Source organism: Cricetulus griseus (assembly GCF_003668045.3).
Source record: "Cricetulus griseus strain 17A/GY chromosome 1 unlocalized genomic scaffold, alternate assembly CriGri-PICRH-1.0 chr1_0, whole genome shotgun sequence".
Lineage (NCBI taxonomy): Eukaryota > Metazoa > Chordata > Mammalia > Rodentia > Cricetidae > Cricetulus > Cricetulus griseus.
Window position 1 is genome coordinate 121,472,376 of NW_023276806.1, and position 27,835 is coordinate 121,500,210.

General features: G+C 41.6%; 1 protein-coding gene across 5 annotated transcripts in view; it reads left to right on the forward strand.

The window, feature by feature from the left end:
- Fndc3b (fibronectin type III domain containing 3B) overlaps positions 1-27,835 on the forward strand; it is a 302,457-nt gene that overhangs the window by 175,535 nt on the left and 99,087 nt on the right. For all 5 annotated transcript variants that reach the window (XM_027392082.2, XM_027392079.2, XM_027392080.2 and 2 more), the window contains exon 6: positions 1,701-1,991. In XM_027392082.2, coding sequence (XP_027247883.1) covers positions 1,701-1,991 — 291 coding nt within the window. The remainder of the gene's footprint in view (positions 1-1,700; positions 1,992-27,835) is intronic.

Genomic DNA, 27,835 nt, shown 5'->3' on the forward strand with positions numbered 1-27,835 from the left:
TTTTCAGTGTGTACACCTAAAAGCAATCAAACGTTAACTCATGGAACCATGAAAGTTAGAAAATTCTCACCATGTCTTAAATGGTTCTTACATTGGCGTCCACGGTGACTCCTTTAGGACAGTTGCCAGCAACTGACGTATGTCATTATAGTTAATTTAACCACATTCTTTCTGAATATAGCTGTACTTGTTTTCTCACATTCTCTTGTCCACACTGGCTGTCTTAAAAGCATGTAAATAATCTGTGTGAACAGAAAGGACATGAATAGCAGGCGTTTATCTTTGAAGGACAGAAATATTAGTTAAATTATGTTGTTTCCTGTGCATTTCTGCTCATCACGGTCTTGCTTTAGGTTGCTCATTCCTAGAAAGTATGGTTAGTTCTCTCTTTTTATGCCCACAAGTGACACATAATTTATATAGTCACTGTATATTTGAGAAGTCCTTTTATTCCTGAAAAGAGATAAGGATATATTATCTGTGTTATATGTTGTCATTTTCTGCTGATGCCAAAATATAATTTAAAAACATCACATTTAAAATTTCCTGAGGCTGGAGAGGACGCCCTGTGGTTCAGAGCACTTCCTGTTCTTGTAGAGGACCTGGGTTCAGTTCCCAGCACCTTCATTGACATCCAGTTCCAGATGATCCAGCATTGTCTTCTGGCCTCCATGGCACCTGCACCCATGAGGCACACACATGAAAAACAATAAATCTTAAAAATGAGTAAGGGGCAGAGAGTTGGATCAGCAGTTAAGAACACTGGTCCTAGATTGAATTCTCAGCACCTACATGGTGACTCACCAATTGTCTGCACCTCCAAGTCCAGGGAACTCCACACTTCTGGACTCCATGGGTACACCCATGGTGCACAAACATATACGCAGGCAAAATAGTCAGACACATAAATTAAATTTCCAAAACTTAAATGTGTAAAGTATAATCTCTCTGCTAAGATCCTCAGAACAGTTGAGAGTTCCTGTCTCTCCTTTCCCAGTTAGAAGTATGCACAGTGAGGGAGAAGCCACCCACTGTGTCTCCCACCTCACTCTAAAAGAGAGGGTTGAAATGGCATCTGCTGAGTTTAGCTACAGATGGCAAAAGATGGCTCTTCTTTTTCACACTTCTTTTCCCCCTCATTCTATATCTTTGGTTACTTTTAACAATCGATTTGTCATTTTATTCTACTTAATAATTTTCTACAATTGTTGGCTTCTTTATGCCCAATATAACTTTTCATATTATACTAATTCTGTACTTTTCAATAGAAATGTTGTATCTCTAAGATTAATTATACTTTTAAATGTTTTGAGTTGATAAACATATATGTAAAGGGGTATTTCATTTGTTCTCGTATATTTATTGCATCTACAAAAGACATTGAGAAAGGAAAGATCAAATTTATATATAAATTCACCAGCCAGTGAAGTCTTTGGGGGATAACCTTGTTGTCTTCATTTTTCTCCATTATTTTTGGGAAATTCTATACATACTGTTTTGCTTTTAATAATTGATGATCCCTTGAATAGTTGGAAAGGAATGCAAATCCTATGAACATACAGTGTTTTAAAGTATATTTTATAATGTATGCAGTACTGCTTCCCATTGCTTCCTGCAGCGGTCAGGTTATTTGACCTTTTAATCACTTGCTGTGGCAGATGTTTACTGAACTTGTATTTATCACACAAATTGATTTTTAGAAATTATCCCACTGTATGGAATGTCGAGCTACATCACCCGAGAAGACCAGTATAGCAAGCCACCACACAAAAAACTGAAGGACCGCCAGATTGACCGCCAGAACCGCCTAAACAGCCCACCTTCCACCATCTACAAGAGCAACTGTGCAACAGTGTACAATGGCTACGGGAAAGGCCACAGTGGCGGAAGCAGTGGAGGAGTTGGAGGTGGAAGTGGAGGTGGCCCTGGGAGCAAAAAGTCAGAGCGAAGAGCAAGAAGCAGCCCGAAGTCCAGTGATTCAGACTTGCAAGGTAAATGCTATAGATGTGGGCATTTTGATGGCACCATCTTTTACAGGGTTGGGTCAGCCTTATCCCTTTGTTAGAAAGGAAAGACTACGGTAGCATTTTATGTAAATTTTTCATCACATTTCGTCTCAGAAACAGTATTGGAAATTGTTTTCACATTGGCCTGCTTCTGCTGTTTTCATGCTACATTGAGAGATATGGAAGCTAGCAAATTGAATGTTTTTCTGGCAAGCATGGGCTAATTCTAATCTGAAGTAATTACACCTCATGAAAACAGCTGTAGTTATTTGATGTTGTAGTTAAGTTGGTAGTGCATGGCCAGAACTGAAGTTTAGCTTCAGGCAAGGGTGGGCCTGAATGTCCTTTGGCATCTTCAAGCTGCTCACAGATGGAAATGGGTAGAGAGTCAGGCTCACTGTGAGCAGAGGCAGCAGCTCAGAAGGCCATGTAGTGTACACTTTGTAGGTTAATCTTGTGGGGATAGATCGGTGGGGCTGAGGGGGCAGGCTTATCTTTAATTACATGTTCATAAAACAGTAACTGACTGTCAGGATATTTGTGATTGGAAAATGGATATTTGCATGTCTGTGGAAGATTGGCATCTGACAGGCTTGTAGATGGAATTTCCTTGTAGTCTATTCACAATTCATAAGTTACAGTATAACCAAAGGGCAGTGGTGACACAGTGACCTGTGAGGGCAGTGTGGTTTCTTCTGATGTTGTCCTTTATTGTCTTTTGTGTTGTCCCTATTTCCTGCAGTCATTGCGCTTGGACAATTATTCAACAAAACACAAACAGATAGTGTGTGAAAAGGACTCAGAGTTGAGTCTTTGAAGCAACTCCTAAGTAAAGGTGCTGTGTCTGCTGTAGGAAATAAATATTTTTCTCTCTGAGGTATGAGGCTCAAAATGTACTTAAATCTTCTAAGGCACAAGCTGTCTTCCTACCTCATCCACCCATTTTTGTGGAGTTTAGACTCACATCACTGTGTTAAAATCACTGAAGTCTAAACACAGGACAGCTGTTTGGAATTGGTTTTCCTATTTTAAAATATTTTATGTCCTGATTGGCACATTATTTGATCATGCTTGTGAAATAATGTCATATTAAATATAAGATGGATTATTTATTAACAATATTTGAATTTAACCATAGAAGAGAATTCTTATTCTCTCTCTCTCTCTCTCTCTCTCTCTCTCTCTCTCTCTCTCACACACACACACACACACACACACACACACACAAATAGGCATAGATTATTCAAAGGAAGATGTCACCCAAATATGGAAAGGGAATGTTCATGGTCTCTAGATTTAAAGGAAGTAATGTAGGTACTTAGACTAGAAGTAAATTTAAGTGAAGGATCATGAGCAAAGATAATACAGGAAGGTAGATTAGGTGAAGTAGTGTTGAAGTTAGTGCAAAAATTAATGCAGCTGTAGATTCACTTTGTCAAGACAAATAGCAGCTCATGTACCTAAGTGCGCTCTCCATTCTGTATTTTAATATTGTCACCTTTGGGAAAGAGCTGGCTTTACATTGGCATCTATATGGAATGCACATTCCTGGGTCTCTGAAAATTTTCATGTTTTATCTCATATGAGAGAAAGTGGGAGGGATTGTTGGGAAGCCTGTGGCCTTGGCTGTTGTATAGAAAGCAGTTATTTTGCTAAAATGGTGGTGAGCTCACATTTGCTTTGGACCTGAAGAACCCAGCATTTTACAAGGAACAGGGGCAGAACGAGATCAGTCCACTTGTCCTGGGACCCTTTACTCATTACATTAGCTTTCACCTCCAGAATCACCGGGTCCTTCTCTCCACATGGTTTAACCATGAAATGAAAATCACAGGGGCTGGTGAGATGGCTCAGCAGGTAACTGGACCATTAGTGCTTTTGATCACTCTTAACCTCTCAGCACCACCTAATTAATATTAAACTGCAGTTAATGCTATTATGATTTTCATGTGTGGTTTGTTCAAGACCAGGATGTGTCCTTAATCCCAGCACGTGACTTATGGTATCTTTCCATATTCTGCTTCTGCTATGTCATTTGCATCTCCAGAGAATACCAATCTCATTGCTTCATAATTTGCTTGCTTTTCAGGGAGTCAGCATTAGTCATTTACCTGTTTATTGTCACATTAAGCAAGTGATTTTTAAAGGGAGAGGTAGGGACCAGGGATGCAACTCAGTGCCAGAGTGTATGCCCAAGCATGCTTGAGACCTCAGTCCAGTCTTAGAACTAAACTGGACTAAACTTTCAATTCATGTGATTTGTATAATAAAACTAACTACTCCTAAAAGAGTAAAAAGCTGGCATTGCCAGAAAGACACATGGGTGTGACTGACAGCCTTTAAAAGAAAAGGTTGTTAGTTAACTGCTTCAGAAGCACAGATAGGACCTTGAACGGGAGATGCCTGAACCTCATTTCATCTACTCAGTGATTTTGGCTTCATGCCCTCTCCCCTCAGCCCCCGAGTTGGGCTAATGCTCAATCAAGGCAGAAGGCAGCTATTGTAAGGTGAAGGACTGCTAGAGAACAGAGAGTTCACAGAGTACGAGTAGGGTCCAGGAGCAGCTTTGTCCTCTTCATTCCCCACCTCCCCACTACTGTGCTTAGCTCATAGTAAGTACACAGTACACAATGATGTTCACATATTGTAAGTAACTCAGAGTTTTGAACAGCTTTGTTTTCCAGAGCGAGCTTCTCTTTGAACAGGTGCAGCCACAGGACCATTCCCTCTTCCGGGAACTAACTGCTACACTGCCCAAGGAGCACTCTAAACTCATATCTCCATCCTCCTGTCTTTGCTTTTGCTTCCAGGAAAACAGCTCAATGGTCCAAAACCCATCACACCTTCAGCAACGGTCAGAATTCCTTACAGTTCCTTGGAGCTGGTGATAGGCAATGGGCCTAGAACAGTTGGGACATCGGTATTAGACATGCTAGGCTTCATTGTCACTCACTAATGATTTGCCTTCATCATTCCCTAAATTTGTTTCATCATTTGTACAGTGGATATTTCAATCCTCATGGCTGAATATTTAAAAGTGAGTTAAAATATTTAACTTACTTTTTTTAATCCCTCAATGTAATGTTAGCCCTTAGGATTTGAGCATTCATTTTTCTTGGATGTTTGGGACTCTTTATTTCACCAAGGCAGGTATCCCTCCATCTTCTCTGATGGCCTTTCCCTTTCCCTGCAACCTTCTTTCTCAGATTACTGATTACCCCCCCCCCTTTAAATACTAAGATCACAGATAGGCACCTGACTCCTGTTTGTGGGGTTCTGGGTATTGAACCCAGGTCCTCATCCTTGCTAGGCAAGCACTCTACTGACTGAGCTACATCTCCACCCCTCTTTTTTTTTTCTCCATATCCCGTCCCTCACATTTCTTCTCTTAAAGTCAGACAGGGTTCCTTAGCTTGCACCCTTGTGTTATGGAGGTTCACCCTAACATCTGGACCACTGCCCTGAAACTTCCGTCCAGGTTCTCCTGAGAGAGGTTGATACTGGGGTAGAGAAGCACCCCAGGCCCGGGGCCATTGGTACAAGTTGTACAAAGACTTGTAAGCTTCTAATGGCCTCAGTGTAGGAGGAAGGAACTCTGGACCTCTTTTCTCATATGCCCTGTCCTTGGTGTCTCTGCGTGTGTTTCTTAAGCTCCATTTAGGCTTCCCCTGCCTCCTTCTGTTTCTTAGAGTCTGGCAATCCTATTCTCCATGTTATGGCTACAGCTAAATCAGATCTGAACATGCTGTTCCCTACCAAGCCTCTGAGGCACCCAATTGTCTGCAGAATCTAAACCGCCTGAAATGCAATCTTCTGCCATTTGTCGTCTGTCAGAGGTCCCACCAGATACACTGTGATTGATCCCATTCCATCAGTGTGTTTGTGATCTTTTCCTGCCCTGTTTTTCTAACTCCTCTGACTAGTAAATTCCAACTCAGTTCTTCCAGAACCAGTTCAGAAGTCCCCTTCTCTGTGAAGCCTCCTTCCTCAAAATGTTAGGTAGAAGATAGGTCAGTGTGAAGCCTCCCTCCTCAAAATGTCAGGTAGAAGATAGGTCAGTGTGAAGTCTCTCCTCAGGGTGTTAGGTAGCAGATAAGTTAGTAAAAACAGACAGCACAGGATTACATTGATTCTCTTTTGTATTCTTGAAGCATTTGATTTTTATATTGGTGCTTGTATATTGAATACAGATCTTCCAGAGTAGGAGTGGAAACATTGTGTTTTTAAATGCAGATGATTGTGCAAGAGCTAGGGCCTTGAGCTTGCCCTGAGGCCAATGCCCTGCTGAAAAAGTCTTGAGTGCTCACCCCAAAGGCTGAAGCCAGCCTCACTCCTCAGTGAGAGTAAGTCTTGTTCTTTCCACTCAGTTCACGGCAGAAACCAAAGCATAATGTATTAGGAGAGTAAGCAGTTCCTCCGTGAGAGCCAGTTCTCAGCCAGAATTGTCATGTTCTTCCAAAGTAAGGGGATCCGCTCGGGTGAGTCTAGGAAGATTATATAAGTTAAGAGTTAAAAAATGAAAGCTTTGGGCTGCAGAGATGGCTCAGTGGTTAAGAGCATTGGCACTGTTTTAGAGGATCCAGACTTGATCCCCATCACCTACATGGTGGCTCCCAAACATCTGTAACTACAGTTCCAAGAGGATCCAACTCCCTCTTCTCAGCTGTACGGAAGGACATGCATGTGATGCACAGATATACATGAGGCAAAAACCCACACAAATGAAGTTAAAGTTAATAAATCTAAAATAAAAACAAAATAAAGCTGTGCAGTGGGGATGCACACCTTTAATCCCGACACTTGGGAGGCAGAGGGAGGTAGACCTCTGTGAGTTCTAGGCCAGCCTGATCTGCAGAGTGAGTTCCACAACATCCAGGGCAGTTACCAGTGAGAAACCCTGCCTTGAAGAAAAAACAAACAAAAAAAGCAATAAATAAATAAAAAAATCTAATAGCTTTGATGAAGATCTGTTATCAGTAACATAAAAGTCTCTGCCAGGTATAGTGGCATGTGCTTCTAATCCCAAAGTTGAGTCAGGAGGATTGCTCATTCAAGGCCAGCCTAGCCTGCATAGGGAGAGCTTGACTTGAAAGAGAGAGAGGTAGGGGGTGGGAGGAGGTAGAGAGATGGCTCAGTGGTTCAGTATGTTTGCTGCTCTTGCCAGGGGACCCAGGTTTAGTTCCTAGCACTTGCATGGTACCTCACAACTCTATAATTCCGTCTATAGGCATCCAGCCCTTTCTAGCCCCTGTGGGCACTGCATGCATGTGGTGTACATACATACATGCAAAAAAAAAAACAAATAATACTTGTATACATAAAAAATTAAAATACCCTCAATGTTTTAAAAGTCCACTCCAGAATAGGGAGGAGGTAAGGAGAGAGAAAAATGGAGGTGATACCAATTGGTGTCTCCTGTGTGGCACAATATATGTGATGTGTGCAGTTGCTATAACAGCAGCTTTATTCATCCCTGACCCGTGAATGAGGGTGGCTTCTCATGCATTGCCCGTACACTGTTGAAAGGTATTAGGGTGGAGAGACTGTTTAATCATGTGTCATTTGGTGTGTATAATAAGCAGATGTGTTATAGCAAGTGACATTAGAGTCATTCTTATCAGTAATCAGATGTTTTTCTAGATAACATTTTCTTTCTTTCTTTCTTTCTTTCTTTCTTTTTTTTTTTTTTTTTTTTTTTTTTTTGAGACAGTTCCAAGCCACTCTTTTTTGAGAGTGGCTTGGAACTCGATATGTAGACCAGATTGCCTTCACACACCTATAGTGATCACCTGTCCTTGCCTGTACTGTACTCAGTGGGCAGTCCAAGCTATGGTCAGCACTGTAGCATTTGACAAATAGTGGCTTAATGAATGCCATCCCAGTTTGAATCATGATTTTAAGTGGTGAGAGTAAGAAAGTGGGAATGGAGAGAGAGAGAGAGAGAGAGAGAGAGAGAGAGAGAGAGAGAGAGAGAGAAAGAAGAGAGAAGAGGGAGTCATTCAGTTAAAATTCATGATTTCAATTGAAATATATTCTGTGTGATGATAGGCATTAATGGTACCCCGGTGGTGGAGAGTTCCTTTTGTGCCAATAATATAGAAGTGGCAGCTAACATTGTCACCTCTAGACCTTGCAGTGTCCCTGGGGAAGATAGAGACACAGTGGTAAGAGTTTCAAACACAGGAGTCAAAACCCAGGCCTCACACTTTCAGCATTTGACCTTGGGATAATTAAGAATACAAAGACTCAGGCTTCAGAGCAGATTCTGACAGACAGACAGACAGACAGACAGACACATACACACACACACACACACACACACACACACACACACACACACACACACACATACACACAGAGGGGAAGGGTCTGTTTACCCCCAATTACCATGAAAGTTGATTTCCTAGTAATAAGAAATATCAAGGACTAGAGAAATGGCTCAGTGGATAAGGAACTTGCTGCACAAATTTGAGTGCAGACACCACAGAGAAAAAAGCCAGGCAGGTTTGGCTGCCATCTTTAGTCTCAGCATTGTAATGGGAGGGGAGGAGACAGAGACAGGGCTTTCCAAGAGTACTTACTAGCTAGGCTAGCCAGTCTGTGAACTCCAGGTTCAACTGGGAAACACCTTCTTCAGTATATAAAGTAGATAGTAATTAAGGAAGACATTAACATCATCTTTGCCCCCCCACACACACATGTGGCTGTGCATACAGACATGTACTCCACACACATATAGAAGAGGAGCAGGGAGGACATGTACCCCCCTCTGCATTGGTACTGTAGCTTTTCTGGATTGCTTCATGCATGCCTCTGTTGTTGATGAAAATCCTGAGTGTTTGCTTGCTTTCTGCTGCCTGTAAATCATGAACATGGCAAAGATACCAAGAAAACATGAAAAAGCATTAAAAGTGAGCTCAGGTCCCTGGAATCCTCCCATTCGATCTGCCAAGTAGAATTTGGAAAGTAAAAATAGTCTGAACAAGCCGGAGTAGCTTTTAGTCCTTCAGAGGACAGGGTACATCCCTGGAACACAGTGAAAGGCATTCTCAGCAGGAGACAGCAGTTGGCACCACCACTTCCATCTAGTGTTGGTGGCCAGCTCCAGTCCATCAGCCAGGGTGGCCTTGGGCAGGCTCGGATGAGGACCCAGCTAACTTAGGTCCTATCTTCATGGGATGGGAAAGAAGATTAAGGGACAAAAGGTTCATCAGGAGGACCTGTGAGCTTTGTGACTGGGCCAGTTTTCTCAGAGGTCCAAGAGGGCAGGGACCAAACTATGAATGACTCCTCTGCTTGCCCATCCCCCACCATTACGGGGGTGCTAACCTTACTACTAGGAAGACAAGCTTGGTAGCTCGGCAGAGACAAGAATGGCAGCCCAAACTCAGTAGCTGGTATGCTGTCCTTGTTATATTGTCATGTTCTTTTGCCTTTAGCCTTCTTCCTGTATTTTGTTACAATGTAAAATTTTAAAGATGCTAACAGTGTAACTCTGTTTTATTTTGTTTTGTTTTGTTTTAATTCTAGGCAAGGTTCCTCTGTGAACTCACTCTGTAGACCTGGCTGGCCTCAAACTCACAGAGATCTACCTGCCTCTGTCGTCCCGAATGCTGGGTAAAGCTGTGTGCCACCACTGACGGGCACCATCTGACTCCTAACAGGCATGACACTGATCCTTTTGTCATGTCAGTTTCAGAATCTTAACCCACTAAATCATGCTTAGAGCTTGATAGTTTCTAACCTAAATGCAAGAAGACAATGTACAAGTGTGGTGATACCTTAAACTTGTACAAATGAGACCTGTCTGAAGATCAGAGGATGGAGATGGAGCTTGCCACTAGCAAACCATGGAGGTCTGGAGGTACAGACAGACTCTGCTTCTTCTCTGGAAGTCGGTGTTCAGGGAAGTCTGAGGGCAGAGTTTGGAGGAGTTTTCCCCACCCATACTACTAAGCTCTGCAGAACCATGTTATTTTCTCTGCCTTTTTACTTTCTTGGGCACTGATCAGAGCAGCATTTAGATGATGTCGTAACCCATTTTGGCAGACTGCATGCTGTCCTCAAGAACCCTTTAAACAGCATGTAGATGCAATGATATGGTGTGTTTCTGGTATATGTGTAACATTCAATTTGATTGATTGGCACATTCATTTTGCTAAAGTTTATTCTTTGTTTAACTGAGGTAGAGGTCATCATCTTCATCAATGTGATATACATAGAAGCAAAATCACTTACCATTGGCATTTCACAGATTCAGATTTCCTTCCAGTCCTGTCACTGTCATGGAGGAGCCATGCACCCTTCAGTAGGAAAGCTAATCTCTTATAGCTTCACTTTCATCTTACATGGATAAAACAGGGTGGGTAACAGCAGCTGCTCAAGGGGTTGTCATGAATTCTCAGTGTAATTGCAGACACTTACCAAGGGGTTTGAAAAAAGACCTGACATTTTCCTGTGTATAAGAATTGCTTCCTGTTGGAGTATAGAGAAGCCAGACCTCCTGCTGTCTGGGTCACAATGACAAGGCAGTGAAGGCCAAGGACAAGTAAGGGAGGAGCTTCAGAGGGCCACCCACCCACACCACACAGGCCGATGGCTAACATTCCAGATGCTCTCTGTTTCTTCTGTCTCCTACCCATCTGGATTGTCTGGGCCTTAAGAGGGATTTAGGACAGACCACTGACTCTGTGTCCAAGCCCACTCAGCCTAGTGAATGTTCTAGATGACTTTGCTGTTGGTTAGAAATGCTGGGTAGAGGGATTAACTGGATATAACCTGAGCGTTAGCATCTTGTCTTTTACTAACTTCCTCTGTGATGCTGAGCCAATGGATATGGCATCTGAGATGCTCTAGCACAGTAAGCTAACTAGATAGGTTAAAGCTCAAAAACGTTACTATGGACACCATCTGAGCTACTTTGGGATTCTGCATAGACATACGGGTCTATGGCATATCCAGGATGGAGGTGGTATCTGCAGGGTGGGGTGCAACATCATGGGGGCTGAAGGACCACATGGCATGTAGACTCGGAAGCCATTTCTGTTAGTATCCCATGTGGAGCAAGTGTTCTGGCAGATTTCCTACTGTTAGGTCACCATTGTCTTTGTTACTGTCTCCTCCCATTGAGTAGGGTTCTGGGATCACCATGTAAACCAGCCTGCTGGATTTGATGGTCAGTATCACAGTGTGACAACCGCAGTGAACACTGCAGATATGCCCTTGTAGTCACATTTCCTGCCATGATCAGCCTTGGCTTTCATTGAATTTGTCCAGCCAGACACACAGTGCAAGCAGGCTGTTACTTTGCTTCAACTTTTGGTGGTGTGGTATGGCCCTGAAATGCTGTGAAGTAGACAACACAAGGTATGAACTAGAAAAGGTCCCTGGAAAATAACAGCAACACTCCCTTATTGTGCAGCTTTGCAAAGTAGTGAGTCCTGGTGCCCGGTACTAAACTCTGAATCCATGCTTTTTCTCTGGTGTGGAACTTTCATTTTACAAACACCCCTATCTTCCCCCCTCACCCTCCTAGATCGTAATGTGTGGGTGTGGGGGTGTGTGTGTGGGGGTGTGTGTGTGTGTGGGTGGGTGGGTGGGTGTGGGTGTGTGTGTGGGTGTGGGTGTGTGTGGGTGGGTGTGGGGGTGTGTGTGCATACATGTGTGCTGGTGGAGTACAGAGTGTCATCCACCTGTGTACTTTTTTGTTGTTGTTATTGTTTGGAGTGTGTTTTAGTTTGCTGAGACAGGTCTCCCACTGGCCCAGACCTCACTGATTGCTAGGCTGGCTCCAGAAATCTGCTTGTCTCTGGTTCCCCAGAGACATGTGGGCCACTAGCTCCAGTTTTGTTTGTTTGTTTGTGACTTGGGTCCTAGTGATTTCATTCATGCTCCAGTAAAGTCCAGGGCAAGTGTATTACTGAGCTGCCTCATTGGTTCTGGAATTGCTTCTCTCTAGCACTGGGTCTTTCCATGTTAAAGTGTTTTCAGAAGAGGGCAGAAATAATCATGTGCTGGCTTTGGTGGGGATGGTGTGCCCTAAGCACAAAAGAAAATGGGTGGCTCAGATGGACTCAACAGTCAGGAGGAAGGAGTGAAGGAGAGGGCCTCAGAGCAGTAGCAATTGAGTAAGAGAGAGTCCTAAAAGTAGGAGTGGCAGGAGGGGCCCACACAGTGCCCAGGAAGGTTAGACTGTGGACAGAAAGGTAATTTGGAAAACAGAGAGGTTTTGTAGTTCCATGCTGTGCATTTCTTCTTTCCTGTGAGGCATGGGGTAAGCCAGGAAGATAGTGGAAGACCTTTTGCCCTGTTCTAACCCAAGAGCCTTTTACCAGAAGGCCCGCTTGTAGCAATGAGTGTGAATAAAACCACTTTTCTCTCTTGGGTTTTCCTGTTTTGTGTTCCAGGATACATTGATTTCACAACAATTTACAGTCCATTCTTGGGGCTGGAAAAGCAACTCAAGGGATAGTGTAATTGCCTAGTGTGGATGAAACTCTGGGTTTGAGCCTCCAGCATAAATCGAGCATGATGGTATATGCTGTGATCACAGCTCTCGGAGGTAGAGGCAGAAAAATCAGTTTAAGATTGTCCTCTGACATGTGGTTAGTTGAGGGCCAGTCTGGACTGCTGAGACCCTGCCTAAAACAAACAAACAAACAATTCTTCAGTAGAATTTAAGAATAGTAGCATGTTCAGAATGGCTATCTAATTTTGTTTATATCATGGTTTAGAGTTCTGTTATTTTTAAAACCTAGAATCAGAATTTTTCTAATTTTGGGTTTTAAGTTGAAAATTAGACTTAAAGAAGAGACAACCACATCTCCTTTATCCCTGGGTTATTTTGTTCTTAAGAGCAATCGGCTTTAGTTGGCATAATTATCTTAAGTCTCTGAAACCTGAAGTCACTCTCAGTTCACCATTCCATATAGTAAAAGGAATTTGTGTAGTACTTCCATGAAACCCATTCTTGCTTTGTAGATTTATCAGAAACCCCATGAAAGGGACATGTAGAAACTGTGTGGAAGAACCAGATCTACCAATGTTTTATTGAACCAGTCTTTCATATGTGCATTTATGACCTAATTCACATGGTGAACTTCCATTCACCTCTCCCTATTACTTGAAAAGATGTGAGATGGAACAGTAAGATTCTTAGAGTAAGAGGGCTAGGGAAACCACCATATTTTAGGTTCACTGAGTTCCTGAAAACTATTTGAGGGCCTTGCCAAGCACATTTAAGAAATTAATATGTAGTCCTTTGGGACAATTTATCTTTTTGTGCAATATTGCTCCAAAGAGCCTCATAAAAGATCAAGGTCTCTTAGACACTCTCTTGAGAAAATTATATTACTTAAGTGAAATGGGGCTGTGTTATTCAACTAGTGTGTGTGTGTGTGTGTGTCTGTGCTTAAGTATATTGACAGCATCATTTACTGCTTACACACACCATGTGACAGGAGCTCAAATGTGCACAATGCCATTGACTTTAAAAGGGTGTTTTCTGCTCAGAGAAGAGTTACACATATGCGAAGCATTGTTGTCATGTTTTAACCTCTGGCTGTTGTAGCCTCATGCATGAAAGCAAAACTGTCCCTTTTGAGTTAGGAAGTCCCACCACACTAACATTTCCCCAAAGAAAGCTCTGTGGTTACTATAACACATGCACCATAACATTTGACTTGTCAGTTGCCTGATTTGTCAAGTGTACATACTTGCTTTCTGCATCACCTTTTAAAGATAATGATTAAGCCATTTGGGTACAGTTCCATGACCAGGCCGCTTCATGATTGGAGTGTAATGTTCTCCATATTAGTGTCTGTACTTACAATGACAACACTTTGGTTTTCTAAACTGGATAATGTATCAGATGCTTTGCACACAGAAATTAGGGTTCTCTTCTTCTCTTTTATATTTTTCTTCATTCTTTATATTTCTTCATTCTGTACATCTAACTTGTGAGACTTGATGTATTTGTTATCACTTATAACACGACTGGATTTTATCTTTATTAAATTGCTCGTCCAAGATATTTTTCCGTTTTAGAGTGCATCAAAAAGAGTGAAATGAATGTTAAGGAATACTTTTAGTACTGATTTGGAAAAAAAATCACAGCTGTCACCACACATCCAAGTTCAACTGTTCTTGCATTAAATTCATCACATGCTTATGAGTTCATCTGTGGACTAGGATGGCATTTAGATAAGTTCGTGGCCCTTGCTTAAGAGGCGAATGATCCACTTATTTCTACAGCCTTCTGCTTTTCCCTTCTGTCTATTTTCACTGTTGTTATTTTTTAACTTTGATTCTAAGACAGGATCTTGCTGGTCTTGGGCAAAAGACCTTCTCGCCTCAGCCTGGTTTGGATCTGGCTTCCCTTTATCTATTTCTATCTTTAATAATCTCCTTAGTAGCAAGGTAAGCTGCCTAGAAAAGAGAGTATTTCAGTGGCTGATGCTAAGAATTGAAGTAAAGTTTGCCTACCTAGGAAAGCTAAAACATGAATTGCTCATAATTTACCTCTAGGACCCATTTATAATACTGGGTAGGCACAAGGATATTATTATTTCAATAGGTCAGTAATAATCAAATATTGAAAATTCGACCATATCCAGACCTCCAATGTGACTGACAATTAGTAGACCTCCAAACAAAGTATCTTCTGCTCTGCTCCTCATCTGCTGCTATGCCAGTTAGTTAACTTCCATCTATTTTCAGTGTCAAAAACTAATTGAAAGGCTTGGGACCAAGAACATTGGACACAAGGAACTAGGGTAATTGTTCACTAATGCTGTCGCTTTGGCAACCAGCATAATTTTTGTTAATGCTCTATTTTGAGTCAGGAGTGGGGACAGTAACCTATTTAAGGCTGCACTGGATTTTATAGTGAATTCAAAGAGGGAGGCCTGGCATGGTAGGATATGCCCAGAATCTTAGCATTTGGAATATAAAAGCAGGAGAATCAAGAGTTTAAGACTGTCCTTGTCTGTATAAGGAGCTCTAGCCTAACCTGGGCTACATGGCACCTTGTCTTCAAAAGATACCAAGGAATAAAATGAAGAAGGAGCTTCCACTGTTTACTTGACACATGACTAGAATGCTATTAATCAGTCCTGGTGAGGACACCACTGTGGCAATAAACCTTTCATAAGAGGTTGTAGGTGACAGTTATGTTAATTATACTCTATTTAGATTCAGGTTTCATTCCTGGAAAATTACTCTTACTCAAGAGAAATTTGAGTTATGAGAGGACTGAATGTTTTGTGGGAACACTTGCATGTAATTTTTCCACTTTATTCAGTTTCCTGAGTCCTACAGGGGCATTTTCAGACTGGGATCTGTGGACACCATCTCTAGAATCCACTGCTTAGGAGCAGACCCCAGTCAAGCTCAGGGGCAAGTGTGCAGTGGAGTGGATATTCTCCATAGCAGCCAAGCTGGATGACATCATGGATGGTCCCAGTGTCTTCCTGAGAATTACCATCTATTTCCAGATCTGTTTGGCCTAATCCTGAAAAAGAGTTACCAGTCCCTCAAGTTTTAAGTGTAATCTGGGCAGTACATACAAGTCTAAGTGCCTTGTTGTAGTCTTAGTAATTGTTGCTTGTTACAATGAACTTAGGTTTTATGAATTTTTATTTTTTACCTTTGGGCAGGAATTTTGCCTAACTTGGAAAAACAGAAAATTTTAAACTGTGTGAGATAGTATTTTATACCTGTCCCTTTTCTTCCAGAATTATATGATTTTGTCAGATTTGGTGAGATATGTATGTGTGTATATACATGTATCTATATTGATATTCATGGGCATGCATGCACACACACACATACATACATACACATCGATGTCAGGCAGGCATCATAATATTGCTTCTGTGTCATCAAATGGATGATCGAATTAGTCAGTGCTCTCATCCTCTGTGAGTTTGAAAAACTATAGAATGCTCTAAAAAGGAGGTTAATGAGAATGATGAAGGCCAGTGCAGAGCCTAGGTTCTTCAAATCAAGAATAAACTATGTAGAGGAAGAGAGTTTTGACCAGACTCAGCTAGATTATGCAGTTACCAGCCATAGCCATGACCAATAATGTCAGGACACAGATATGAAAGCATGGCTGTCTACAGCTGGGGAAAGAGAAGGCAGAAGTAAGTAGAGCCCTGTAGCCTGGCTCAGGTTCAGCCCACTTGGTTGTGCGCTCACTGCTTAGGATGCTGCAAGAATCTTAGTAAAGGGCCAGGTGGATCTGGCCATTAGACAGCATGGCCTCTCTGGATCAGCTTTTCCATTGTAACTTCTGATGAATCTGGAGCTCCATTTCAGCTGCACTGCTCTGCCTGCCCTGGTGAGCCGGTAGTTTGGTTACTTACGTGTTCTTTCCAGAGCTGCATCAATCACAGCATATACGATGCCCTGCCAGTTCCTTTTGGAACCAATTTTAATGAGAAAAATAAAGGACTTTGGACAAAACTGTTCAAGTGTGTCTGGTTAAGTCATTTTTTACCATTTGAGAGCAGCTTTGGAGACTGAAATGCATTTTCCATTTAGTAGAATTTGCCTTTTCTTGTGGGCCACATTTGTGGAAATATGTTGAAATATTAAATGTAGACAGTATGGCTTACTGCTTTTGGTATTGCTTGCTGTGTAGAGCGATGTTCCACTCTCTGATGTCTTGCTGACTGGCAGCCGTTAGAAACAAGGATGCTTTGAGACAAGGGATGGGTGCTGATGGGAGTCAGTTTGTTCCCTTTTCAGCTCCTTTGGACTGTGGAGCAGTCATGCCACCACTTCCCAGAACATTTTATCAGATATGCACTCTTGCAGTTCCTCCTACATGTTAATGTCATATATGAAAACTTAGGTGTAGAAATTTGTGAAACAAGGAACACGTTTTTAGATATCCAAAATGTGCTACTTCCTTATAGTGTTTATTGTTGGTTGTTGTTGTTGTTGTTGTTGTTGTTGTTGTTGTTGTTGTGTGTGTGTGTGTGTGTGTGTGTGTGTGTGTGTGTGTGTGCGCGAGCGCGTGCGCACGCGCACGCGGGTATACACATGAACACTTCCATAAAGCTTCCATGTGTGAAATGGCATTCTTATTTTCTCAGTCTCTCTGCTGCCAGTTCTTTCTACACACACAGCCAGAGAGCTCTCGTTTACTCATCTTCCATGTTTTCCTTTCAAACTTAGCATGGAGTGGAGTCCCTTTTCCCAGCATGGGACTGTGCCTGCCTCTCCCCAGCACCTCCCTCTCGGTACTCTCACATTCCCACCCTTCCTCCCCTAGACTTTCTCTCTCCTTGAGAGTCCTGCTGTTTGCACAGTGGTCTTTTTGTTTGTTTTGTTTTTTACCTTCCTCTCTTAGACCAAATGGTTCATGGTCAGATGAGCCATGTTGGGTGACTCCAGCCACATGGCCTTGCTGACACCCACCACTAGCTAACCTTGTGGTATTTATTCCTTTGTGTATGTGCATGTTGTCTGTGGTTCACCCCTTGGCTCTATCTAAAACAGATCAAGTTGGCAGAAGTTCAAGTGCAAAGTTCACTCAAAGGTACTTCCAAACATTTTTTATAGATACCGTAAATTGCTGAATTTGCTTTTTATTTAGATTTTTGTTTTTTATTTTATAAGGCTGGGGTTTTTAAATATATAATTCCATTGTAGCTGGAAAGAATCATGAGATAGTTTATTAATGAAAACACCAAAATTGGGCAGCATAAGAAACAGCTGAGATGAAATGCTTTTTCTTGACAAACTGAATTCTGGGTAAAAATTCACTGTTAAGCCTGACCCACCCCCCACTGATGGTGGCCTTCCCTACACTAAGCCTTGCATTTTCTTCTGCTAAATAAATGTGGAAAATTTTCATCATCATTCCTGTGTGTTTTCTAAGGAAGGATGAACCTCCCTTGATGACTTTTGTTGCCCAATGTTATTTCTTCTAGCATTATTAGCTTTTATCCACCGTTAATCTGAATTTTGTGTTCTCCCTCTTTTCTCCTAATTCTTGTGATATTTCATGTAATTCCAAGAAATAAAAACTTCCAGGAATGCATTCTTAACTGCACCATTCCATTGCCATCCATTCACCCTTTCCATTCCATAGTTTGGGAGTGCTTCCAATTGCCAGCTGCCCTTAGAGCCCATTAGCACTTTGGAGAAGAATGATTGACACACACACACACACACACACATATATATATATATATATATATATATATATATATATAATATATGAAGAATATATATATGCGCTAACTTTTATTAGCCAGCACCATTCCTACTCAGAACGGATTGTGTCTCTTTAACTTTGCTGGAAAATGAAGTAAAAATATCTCTTCCTAAGTGTTAGGAGGCACTGTGGAACCTCACTTGCTAGTCACTTTGTCCTAACACACGAGTCTTTGCCTCCATGCCCACTTGGCTCTGTTGGCAAGGGCAGCACCAACTGTTCCCTTCGTTCTTACAAAAGTGTTCACAAAGTAAACGCAATAAAATTTGAGAGCCGTCACCTTCCAGATGTTAGCAAGAGTGCAAGATGCAGAACTATTTGTGGGAGCACCAGGAAAGCAGATCCTATCGGGTAGTGTGTACACTGGCATTTTGAAAGCAGAATGGAATAGTTCAGTGATCTCTTTCATAAGCGCATCTAGAAGAGGAAACTTTGGAGATAGAAAGCCTGGGATAGACTTGTGCTTTTCTGTACATTTGGGCAGAAGCAAGGCCTATAGTTCATGCTTATGTATTGTCACCTAGGTCTAGGTCAGCACTGAGTTTACGCAGGGGTTTTTAATTCTGGCTTTAGGGGAGGAAATCCCAGCAGTATACATTAACAGTGCAAGAGCTTAAAACAAAACATAAACAACTAAATACAAATATATTGTAAGCTAAAAATCAGAAACAGAAGTATCACAGGGCAGGGATGGAAGGGTACTTTGGCGTTTGAGAGTAATAAAACATAGCACCCTGAAGCTGCCTGCAACTTTCAAACTTGGTATTTTCTCTAGCAGATGAGCTTTGAGTGATGGCCACCCTTCAGTATCCCATATAGTCCTAAAGAACCCAGCCCTGAGCTTGGTGGCAGTGAGCAGCCAAGAAACAGTCCCAGAGATCTGAAATCATTTCTGCTCAGAGTCCCGGAACATGGCCTCATGCTAGACACAGCAAGACATCACCTTTTAACTACAAGTGTTGTCTTACGTAAATTTTATTTTCATATTCCAGGGAGCAGGGAGTCTTTATTGAAGCCCCTAGCCCTCCACCGGAGAGCACAGTCCCCTAAAAGCACCATATCCTCTTGCAGCTGCCTTTTCCTTCTCCACTGTCTGCCGTCTTGCTGCCTCTCACCGCTCAGTTAACACCTGCTGCTCACATCTAGTTTATGTTGCTTTCCACTGGAGGCTGATGTCTAAAAATCAATCCTGGCAACCAGTGTGAGATGAAATTTGGAAGACATCTTGATTCTCATGGAATTGCGCAAGCTGAAGTTATTGGAGAGGATTAGGGGCCACAGCTGGTGAGCAGATGGAACGCCGGCAATTTCCCAGTTGAAGCTAGTCAGAATCTTAGCTCAAGGCTTCTGGGCATTTTCTCTGGGTTACTTCACTTTCTGCTGCTGGACCATAACCCTGGTTGGTCTTACATGATCTTTAAATTGCTGGATTTGATATATGTTAATAGGTCTCTTGTTTAGGTGGCATCGATATAATTAATGGGGTTTTCTGCCCCAAATCTCAGCTTGATAGCCAACTTTGAATAATGGACTTATCCTGTAATAAGTAGGAAAGAAAAATAAGACTTTTATACTTCCTTTAAAATGAACATTTGCATTTTTCAAGTTTGAAAGTAAAGACTAGTTCACAGCTAGCCATGACTAGACATTTCAGCTTATTGTTACTGAATTCTGCTAACCCATCCTTGCCTCCAGCTTGTGTCCACATCTAATAAATTAGAGTACCAAGGTACATACAAATCACCCCAATGGCCCCATTGTCTCGTTGCAGGTTCCTTTCTGCCTGTGTATCTTGCTTCCCCCTGGTGTACCCCACTTCCCTTTGCCTTCTTAGCTCTGGCCTGCAATAACACAGGGTGGGGGTGGGGAGGGCTTTGCATGATACAGAGTAACTATTTGCATCCTCAGAAACATAGGCCTGGGACAAGTTTCTTGTAGACTTGTGTTTTCTCCTCAGAAGAAACTTGTACCCATTTGCTGCTGAGGTTGTTAGGAACACCATCCAACTAATACAGAATAATTCATATTTTGATGGTTGGTGCTTTATATAAGAACGGGATCTTTATCTTTGCTAAAGACTTCACAGAGACGACTGCTTTCTTCTGCAAATGTGATCGGACAACAGCTGGGCTCATAGCTAAGTTACACAGTTTGAAAACACTCTGTACTCAAGTGTTGAGGGGGAACACTTGGACATTTCAGGCAGTGCAGCACACCAAAGACAGCTCTAGTTTGTGGGCCAACCACGTTTCTGTACTCTTGGAACCAGCGTGCACTTTTTCTCTCAAGCCACAGTCAGCTGCAAAAACACTCTAGCATGTAATTTTTGCCCAATATTGAGTGCTCTAGCCTCTAACCACCTGAGTATTATATATCTATGCATGAGGGGAGGGGAGAGAATATTGTGTTTCTAGCACATTGGCACAAAATAGTCTGCAGAATTATCCCAGGAAATGGTCTTTTGGCGACCAGCTTTTGAAATAAGTCTCAATCGCATCAATTTGAATTGCTAAGCTGAGCTTCTATAATTGAATGTGATATGGGAACAGCATAGATGTACTTTAACTCCTGCTGAAATTATTTTGTACTCAACTGCCTGTTGGGTGATATGTTGAAGATCTCACTTGAATCCCAAAGCAAAGTCAGGTAGAACATTGCGGGTCAGGAACAAGAAGACAGCAGTGAGCTGACACCTGATTGAGGCCCGTGAAGCTTTTCCTGCATGGGGTTACTCACTGAGGACTTCTGTCTGTCTGACTGCTGTGTGGAACAAAGGCACCACACTATGTGTCACATGCACAAAGGCAGAAATGGGTCATGAAGGCGTGGACATGAAGGCTGTGACGGGGACATATACTTCAGAGAGCCCACTTTTTGACTTGGTTGAATCTCCAGTTGTTAAATAGGTGTAAAATTGCCATCTCTTGGATCTTCATAGATGAACAATTTGTATGCATAATACAACCACCATGGCATAGGATATCTGGAAAACAGCTCACCACTAAAGCAAGCCAACTTCTTTAGCATCTCAGAACAACTCTGCATTCTAAAGTAACTTTCTAAAATATAACTCATATATAGCCATATACAATGTATGTACAAGAAAATTATGTGATCTGGGTGGTGGTGGTGCACACCTTTGATCATAGAACTTGAGAGGCAGAGGCAGGTGGATCTCTATGAGTTTGAGGCCAGTCTGGTCTACAGAGAGAGTTCCAGTACAGCTGGGACGGTTTCACAGAGAAACCCTGTGGAGAAAAAAAAAAAAAGGAAAAGAAAATTATGTGTATATGATATATATATATATATATGTATGTGTGTGTATACATATGTATATACAGATATACACATGCACATATATAATTTTTATACCTATCTCTAGTTAAGTTCCATCCTTACCAGGATATTTGCTAGAGCAGGGCTTCTTAAATTGTTTCTGTCTTTTGACCCCTTTTCTCTGAGACATCTTTGTACAGTCCTAGTATGCAGGTATATAAGATAGATTTACAAATCAGATGTATCCAATAATAAAAATCATAAAGAATTTTAATGAAATTAGTTGGGGATCATGATTTTACCAAAGCCAATTTGCATACTACTGAGTCAGATATACTATTAATTTTCATATAAAGAACTAAATCTTGGTGACTCTGATACTGTGGGGTCTAGTAACTGGAGAGAGGAAGGATCTTATTTTGGCTCATGGCTGGAAGGGATATAGTGGCTGTGGTAGGAAAGCCATGGTGGCAGTGGCTCACAGTCCCTTGTTAGGGAAGCCATGGTGGCAGTTGGTAGCTGGTCACATTGCCTCTGCAGTTAGAAAACAGAGAGAGGACTGGAGATGTGACTAGTCTCTAAAACCTCCAGGCCCATCTCCACCCCCACAGATTCACTTCTTCCCTCAAGGACGTACCTTCTAAAAGCTCCACAGCCCTCTGCACCAGCCCCACCAGCTCACCAGCAGCGAGAGACACTATGTGTAAACACCCAAGCCTGTGGCGTCATTTCATGTGCACACCTTAGCACCAGAGATAGCATGAAGTCACGGAAGTCATCATGGGGAGCAAACTGCCATATGTACTTCAGATTCATTGCAAACTCGACCTTGAGTTTATCTCTGACCATTGTTCAGTTAGGAAGCTTTGTTTTACTGTTGTGCAACTTTTCAGAGCACCCCTATTTAGTTATACAACCTCACTTGTGGTTGTAACCCACAGTTTAAGAAGCTATCCTCAGCCGGGCGTTGGTGGCGCACGCCTTTAATCCCAGCACTTGGGAGGCAGAGGCAGGTGGATCTCTGTGAGTTCGAGGCCAGCCTGGTCTCCAGAGTGAGTGCCAGGATAGGCTCCAAAGCTACACAGAGAAACCCTGTCTCGAAAAACCAAAAAAAAAAAAAAAAAAAGAAGAAGAAGCAGCTATCCTCAACAGTGAGATCCAGGAATTCTCCGTTACATCAGTAATTCCCCAAATTGCTTTTAACATCATACATGACAGCAGGTGTGATGGCCTTTGAGGGTACTGCTAAGCAGACTTCACTCTGGCTCGGGACATATTTCTAGTCTACATGAGATTTGAGATAGTTGCTGAATGTATTTAGATTGTGTATGTTTGTATTTCATGTGACAATATAGACTTACAGATTTCTGGCACAATTTTATCTTGCTGATATTTGATGCAATGCCATGATTTCCTCAGGTACCTTCCTTTACAGCTCACTTCATCACGATGTCCTCATGCTTGTTTACTCACATGGAGAAAATGAAGTTCAGGGTCTGTCTTGGGAGTTGTGTTTCTCATTTGTTTTGAATTCCTGTGCCAAGCACTCAGTTAGGCCCTGGGGTATTAGTAGTCCACAGAAAAGATTTGATGACTAAACTTGTGAAGCTTGAATTCACAGGAGGGCTGGAAGAATACTGTGGGCGAGGAGTTGAAATATAGTGTGATTTATACTAATGTATGGAGAGGAAGGCAGAATGTTAAGAGGAAACCCTCCAGAAAGAGGCATTGTAGCCCTGGGAGATAAAGGCAATGCTTGGGAGGAGAACTGGCATTCATCAGAGGTGTGTGATAATGGTCCACTGTGCAGGAGAGGAGGGATAGCTACCCCTTCACATTCAATACTGCCCTACCCTGGTTAACTTAAATTTTGTCTATTGCTTTTTGTGTTATACAATTTTGTATTAATGAGAATTTTATTAAAATCAAAGAAATTATTTAAAATTATTTACCTACGCTAGAGATTGTTGATTTAGGGTACTCATTGAAAGCCATATTTTGAAACTTCTCATCTGTCAATCATTCCTTTTCTATCTACCCTCCTCTACTTGAGGACATCTCTTTCATAATTTTCTTCTTATAATTTCTTTTTGTCCATTTTTTTATTTATCGCCCAGCTTAGGTCACAATCCAAATAGCTGTTTTTTGCTTGTAGGGATCTTTTGAATCAAGTGAGTTCAGGATGTGGCTACCTCCATTGTAGGGACCCTTTGAATCTAGTGAGTCCAGGATGTGGCTACCTCCATTATTAGGGTATGGCAGCCAAGTGAGTGTGCCATAGCATCTATAGACTTTGACAAATGGCTAGTGTAGATGATGCCATTTACAGAGTGGATTTGGAGGCAAAATGTTGTATTCAGTTCTTGATATTTTAGGAGAATGTTAGTGCCACTATAATGAGAGTGGATATATGTGCAAATGACATTTTATGCCATCTATCATATTTTCAAACAAGAGCATCTCATTTAGACAATCGAGATCTATCTTCATGGCTCGTGACGGATGGCTCCTTTAGATACAAAGCTGAGGGTCTAAGTTCCAAGTAATTTGATTTTACGATAAATGCAGAATGAGACAGCAAAATCAATACAGAGTAGGAGGCTTGAGAACAAGTCAAGACTTCCTTCATGGTGACTTGGATTTGCAGGTGTCTCTTTATCATTTCTATTTGAGAGAGTAAGTGGGAAATCTTACGAGAAGAGGGCTTCTGATGCTTGGAATACTTCCCATCTGGGTCTACCTCTCCAGTTAACAATGGCTGTCCATATTCCTTCCTCCTTGCCAAATCTTAACTCTTCTTTTTAATTCATTTTTCACCTCAGTGCATTGAGAAGACAGTCCATTTTCTTCTAGGTGTTGAGGCAGGTGGTGCTGTCTCTTTTGATTATCTAGTTCTTAAAGGGAAATGTTGATTGGGAAGAACTAGAAATGAAGCACAATCTGATTAAACTGAGAGTAGAAATTACACCACACAAGGAGAGCCAGATATGCTCCATGGTTTCCTACATGAAGTATACTCTGGTTCATATTTGAAATACTCTAAAATGTCACTCAAGGTGGAGTTTGGATTATTAGTTTGTTTACTTTCAACTTTGTTTTCTAAAAGGTGCAGAGCTAGGAATGCTGAGTTGATTTTCTCAGGGCTGGGATTGTAGCTCAGTGGTAAGACAGTTGCCCCTCATACATGAAGCCCAAGGTTCAATCCCAGTACTGTGAAAAAAATACAGGAACATTGACCATTGGGGATTTTCTTTCTACTCACAGTTAAATAAAATCCTTAAGCAGAAGTGGCTTTTGACAAATCAAAATGTTGTGTATACTCCAGTTTGTTACTGGAGTATCTCATCTTTAGTCTAGTGCCCACCTTCTTAAGCCAAGGACCACACCCCTCATGAGAGCTCATATAACTTGAGTGTGGGAGTCAGATAAAATTTGTCAATAATAAAAGGCTCCTTAGCACTCAATAACCAGGCATTAACTAATTCAAAACCAACTCGTAATAAATCTGAAGCGTTCCTGGCAGAACCAGCCATGTTGCATCATGTGATTTTGTGGTTTGACCACACACAGTTTGCATTGCTTTGCCTGTGCTATCACGCTGCATCCCAATGGCCATTGCTGCCTGGAGTACCCTGGCTCAGATTCGAGACTGTCGTAAGTTATTTAGGAAACCTTTTACTATGTACACTAAGTTGTCCACTCCTGTGGAAATATAATGGTGTAATTGGAGAAAACAGACTTTTCATTTGTCCTTGTAATTCCTCTGCATTTAAGTTTCAAATGAGCATATCTGTGGATTGAGTTGTGATGGAATGTTTGGTTTTAAAAATTACAATTTGAATTGCTGACTTGGTTTCATTTTTTAAAAAATCATTCAGTAATTTTTTTATTTGGAATGAAGATAGACTCTGAAATGACTCTCAATATACTTCTGCCATTTTATACTTTGTGTTGAGGCAGAGGTGCATTGCCAGTATTGATATGGTTATAAAATAAAAATAGTGATCAACTCTGGAAACCCATAGGACGTCTCATGTCCTGCCACAGGAAATAGTTGACCAGATGTAATTCTTTATGCAAAAATAAATAAGCATAACAATCTTAGTAGTGTACAAGTTTGTTTTTATCCTTAATAGTTTTTTTTAAAGGTGTGTATGGCAAAAAAATGCTTTCAAAGGAATTTCTCTGTGAATTATTGTCTGTTTATATTTGATTTTTATACCTGCAGACCTGGAAGCATATGACAGGTGTCATGAATGGGAAATGTTTAAATAGGTCTGATCTGATGACACTTTGTATTTTGTAGTGTGTGGGTCACATCATATTAAAAAGAGTGCTTAACATGTGTTCCACAGCAGAAGCCATTAGCAAGGGACAAAAGGGACCGGAGAATGGTGGCTACAGTTGTGGCAGATTTATCTTTTTTTGTTACCAGTTTTAACACAGTGACATTAAAAACTGTCTCCTAAGAAGTACTCTAGAAGGGAAGGAATTCAGACTCAGAAAGAAAAGTCTGTCATATGCACAGCCCAGCTTGTCATGTTTCTGTATAAGTGGGGGTGATTGTGGGTACAGCCTATAGAACTGGAAAGGAAACTACAGGAGTGGAAAAGAGATGTTGAGGGAGAAAGTGTAGGACACACAAAATGGGAAAGTATAAAGCAGGCAGGACAGGGCTAGAAGGTTCGAGGAGGGGAAGAAGGACCCACAGAAACAACAAAGTTCGTTTGAAAATGCCACCATGAAACCTAATAATTGTGTGTGCTAAGTAAACAGATTTTAAAATAAAAACAAAAAAAAGCATCTGAACTCACTGATAATTTTAAACAGGAAAAGAACTTCTCATTCACATAGACTGTTGGAATCAGGAAGACACTATCTTATAGCTACCAACTTAACAATACAGACCAACAAAGGTCAGCTTTGTTTACTGCAAGTGTATCTTAAAGGAGAAGATATGAGGCTGGAAAGGGGGCTCAGTGGGCAAAGTCCTTGAAATGCAAACATGAGGACCTGAATTTGATCGCCAGAACTCAGGGGAAAAGCCAGGTATGGTGATACACACCTGTACTTGAAATCCCCACCCTGTATAGACAGATACAGGCAGATCTCTGGGGCTCTGGTCAGCCAGTTCAACCAGTTGGGAAGTCCCACAGTGGCTAACATCATGAGCAATGACACAGAGGCTTGAAATCTGGTTTCTACATGGACACAAAACAAAACACCATAGCCTAGGCTTAAAGAACTAACATTGACTGTGACAATTGTGTGTAAAGCTCTGGATCCTGGACCAGGTACATTCAAGGGTCTCGCTTCTTGCTTCCTAAAGCACACCTTGTTACCGTGTTCTCAAACACAGATCCCATTCAGAGGCTCCATCCCCAAGGCCTCATCAAATCCCAGCTGCCTCCAGAGACCCTGCCTCCAATACCACCACATTCGGGAACAAGCTAACATTAATTTTGGGAGAACAGACATCCTACCTCATCAGTGGGTATGGTGCTCTTCCAACATTCCTGTATGTTTAAACTACTTTAATGCATATATTTTTACAGATTTGGGCAAATTTCCCATAAAACATTGAATTTCCATATTGTCTGGAAAAATGAGAATACCTATCAGTTCATACCCATGGCGCTACTCTATGAGTAACTAAACTGTCCGGTGGCTGCCCCATTAGAGTGAAGTACTTAACTTTTCTTCTTCCTTACAGCAATTCCTCCACTCATTGATGTTCCCTGCCTGGTGACTGTGATGCACTTGTCACACTTGGGGATTTCCAGCGGGAGATAGTGTCTCCTCCAGTGGAATCATTTTTCACTGTACCAGATTCTATTGCTTCACTACATTGCACCTGAGATTCTAATATCAGTGGCTGAGCTTCCGTGTGTATTTTGACAGTAGACTAAATGTCTAGCCTTGTTTCCAAACAGTTTAGTTATAGGAGACATAGTTAAGGAAATGCTGCTGTTGAAACAATTCAAACTTTTCTGTATAAATAATATAATCATTGGAAATCCCTCTTGGATAGTTGTATTAAAGAATTGCATGCTGTGGATTCTGCCCATTCATCCTCGGTCTTACAAAAGTATTGACTAAGCTAATTGAAAAATTTTCACTGTGTTCTGCCAAATCTTTTTTTTTTTTAAGATTTTATTTATTATGTATACAACATTCTGCTTCCATGTATATCTGCACACCAGAAGAGGGCACCAGATCTCATAACGGATGGTTGTGAGCCACCATGTGGTTGCTGGAAATTGAACTCAGGACCTCTGAAAGAGCAGTCAGTGCTCTTAACCTCTGAGCTATCTCTCCAGCCCAG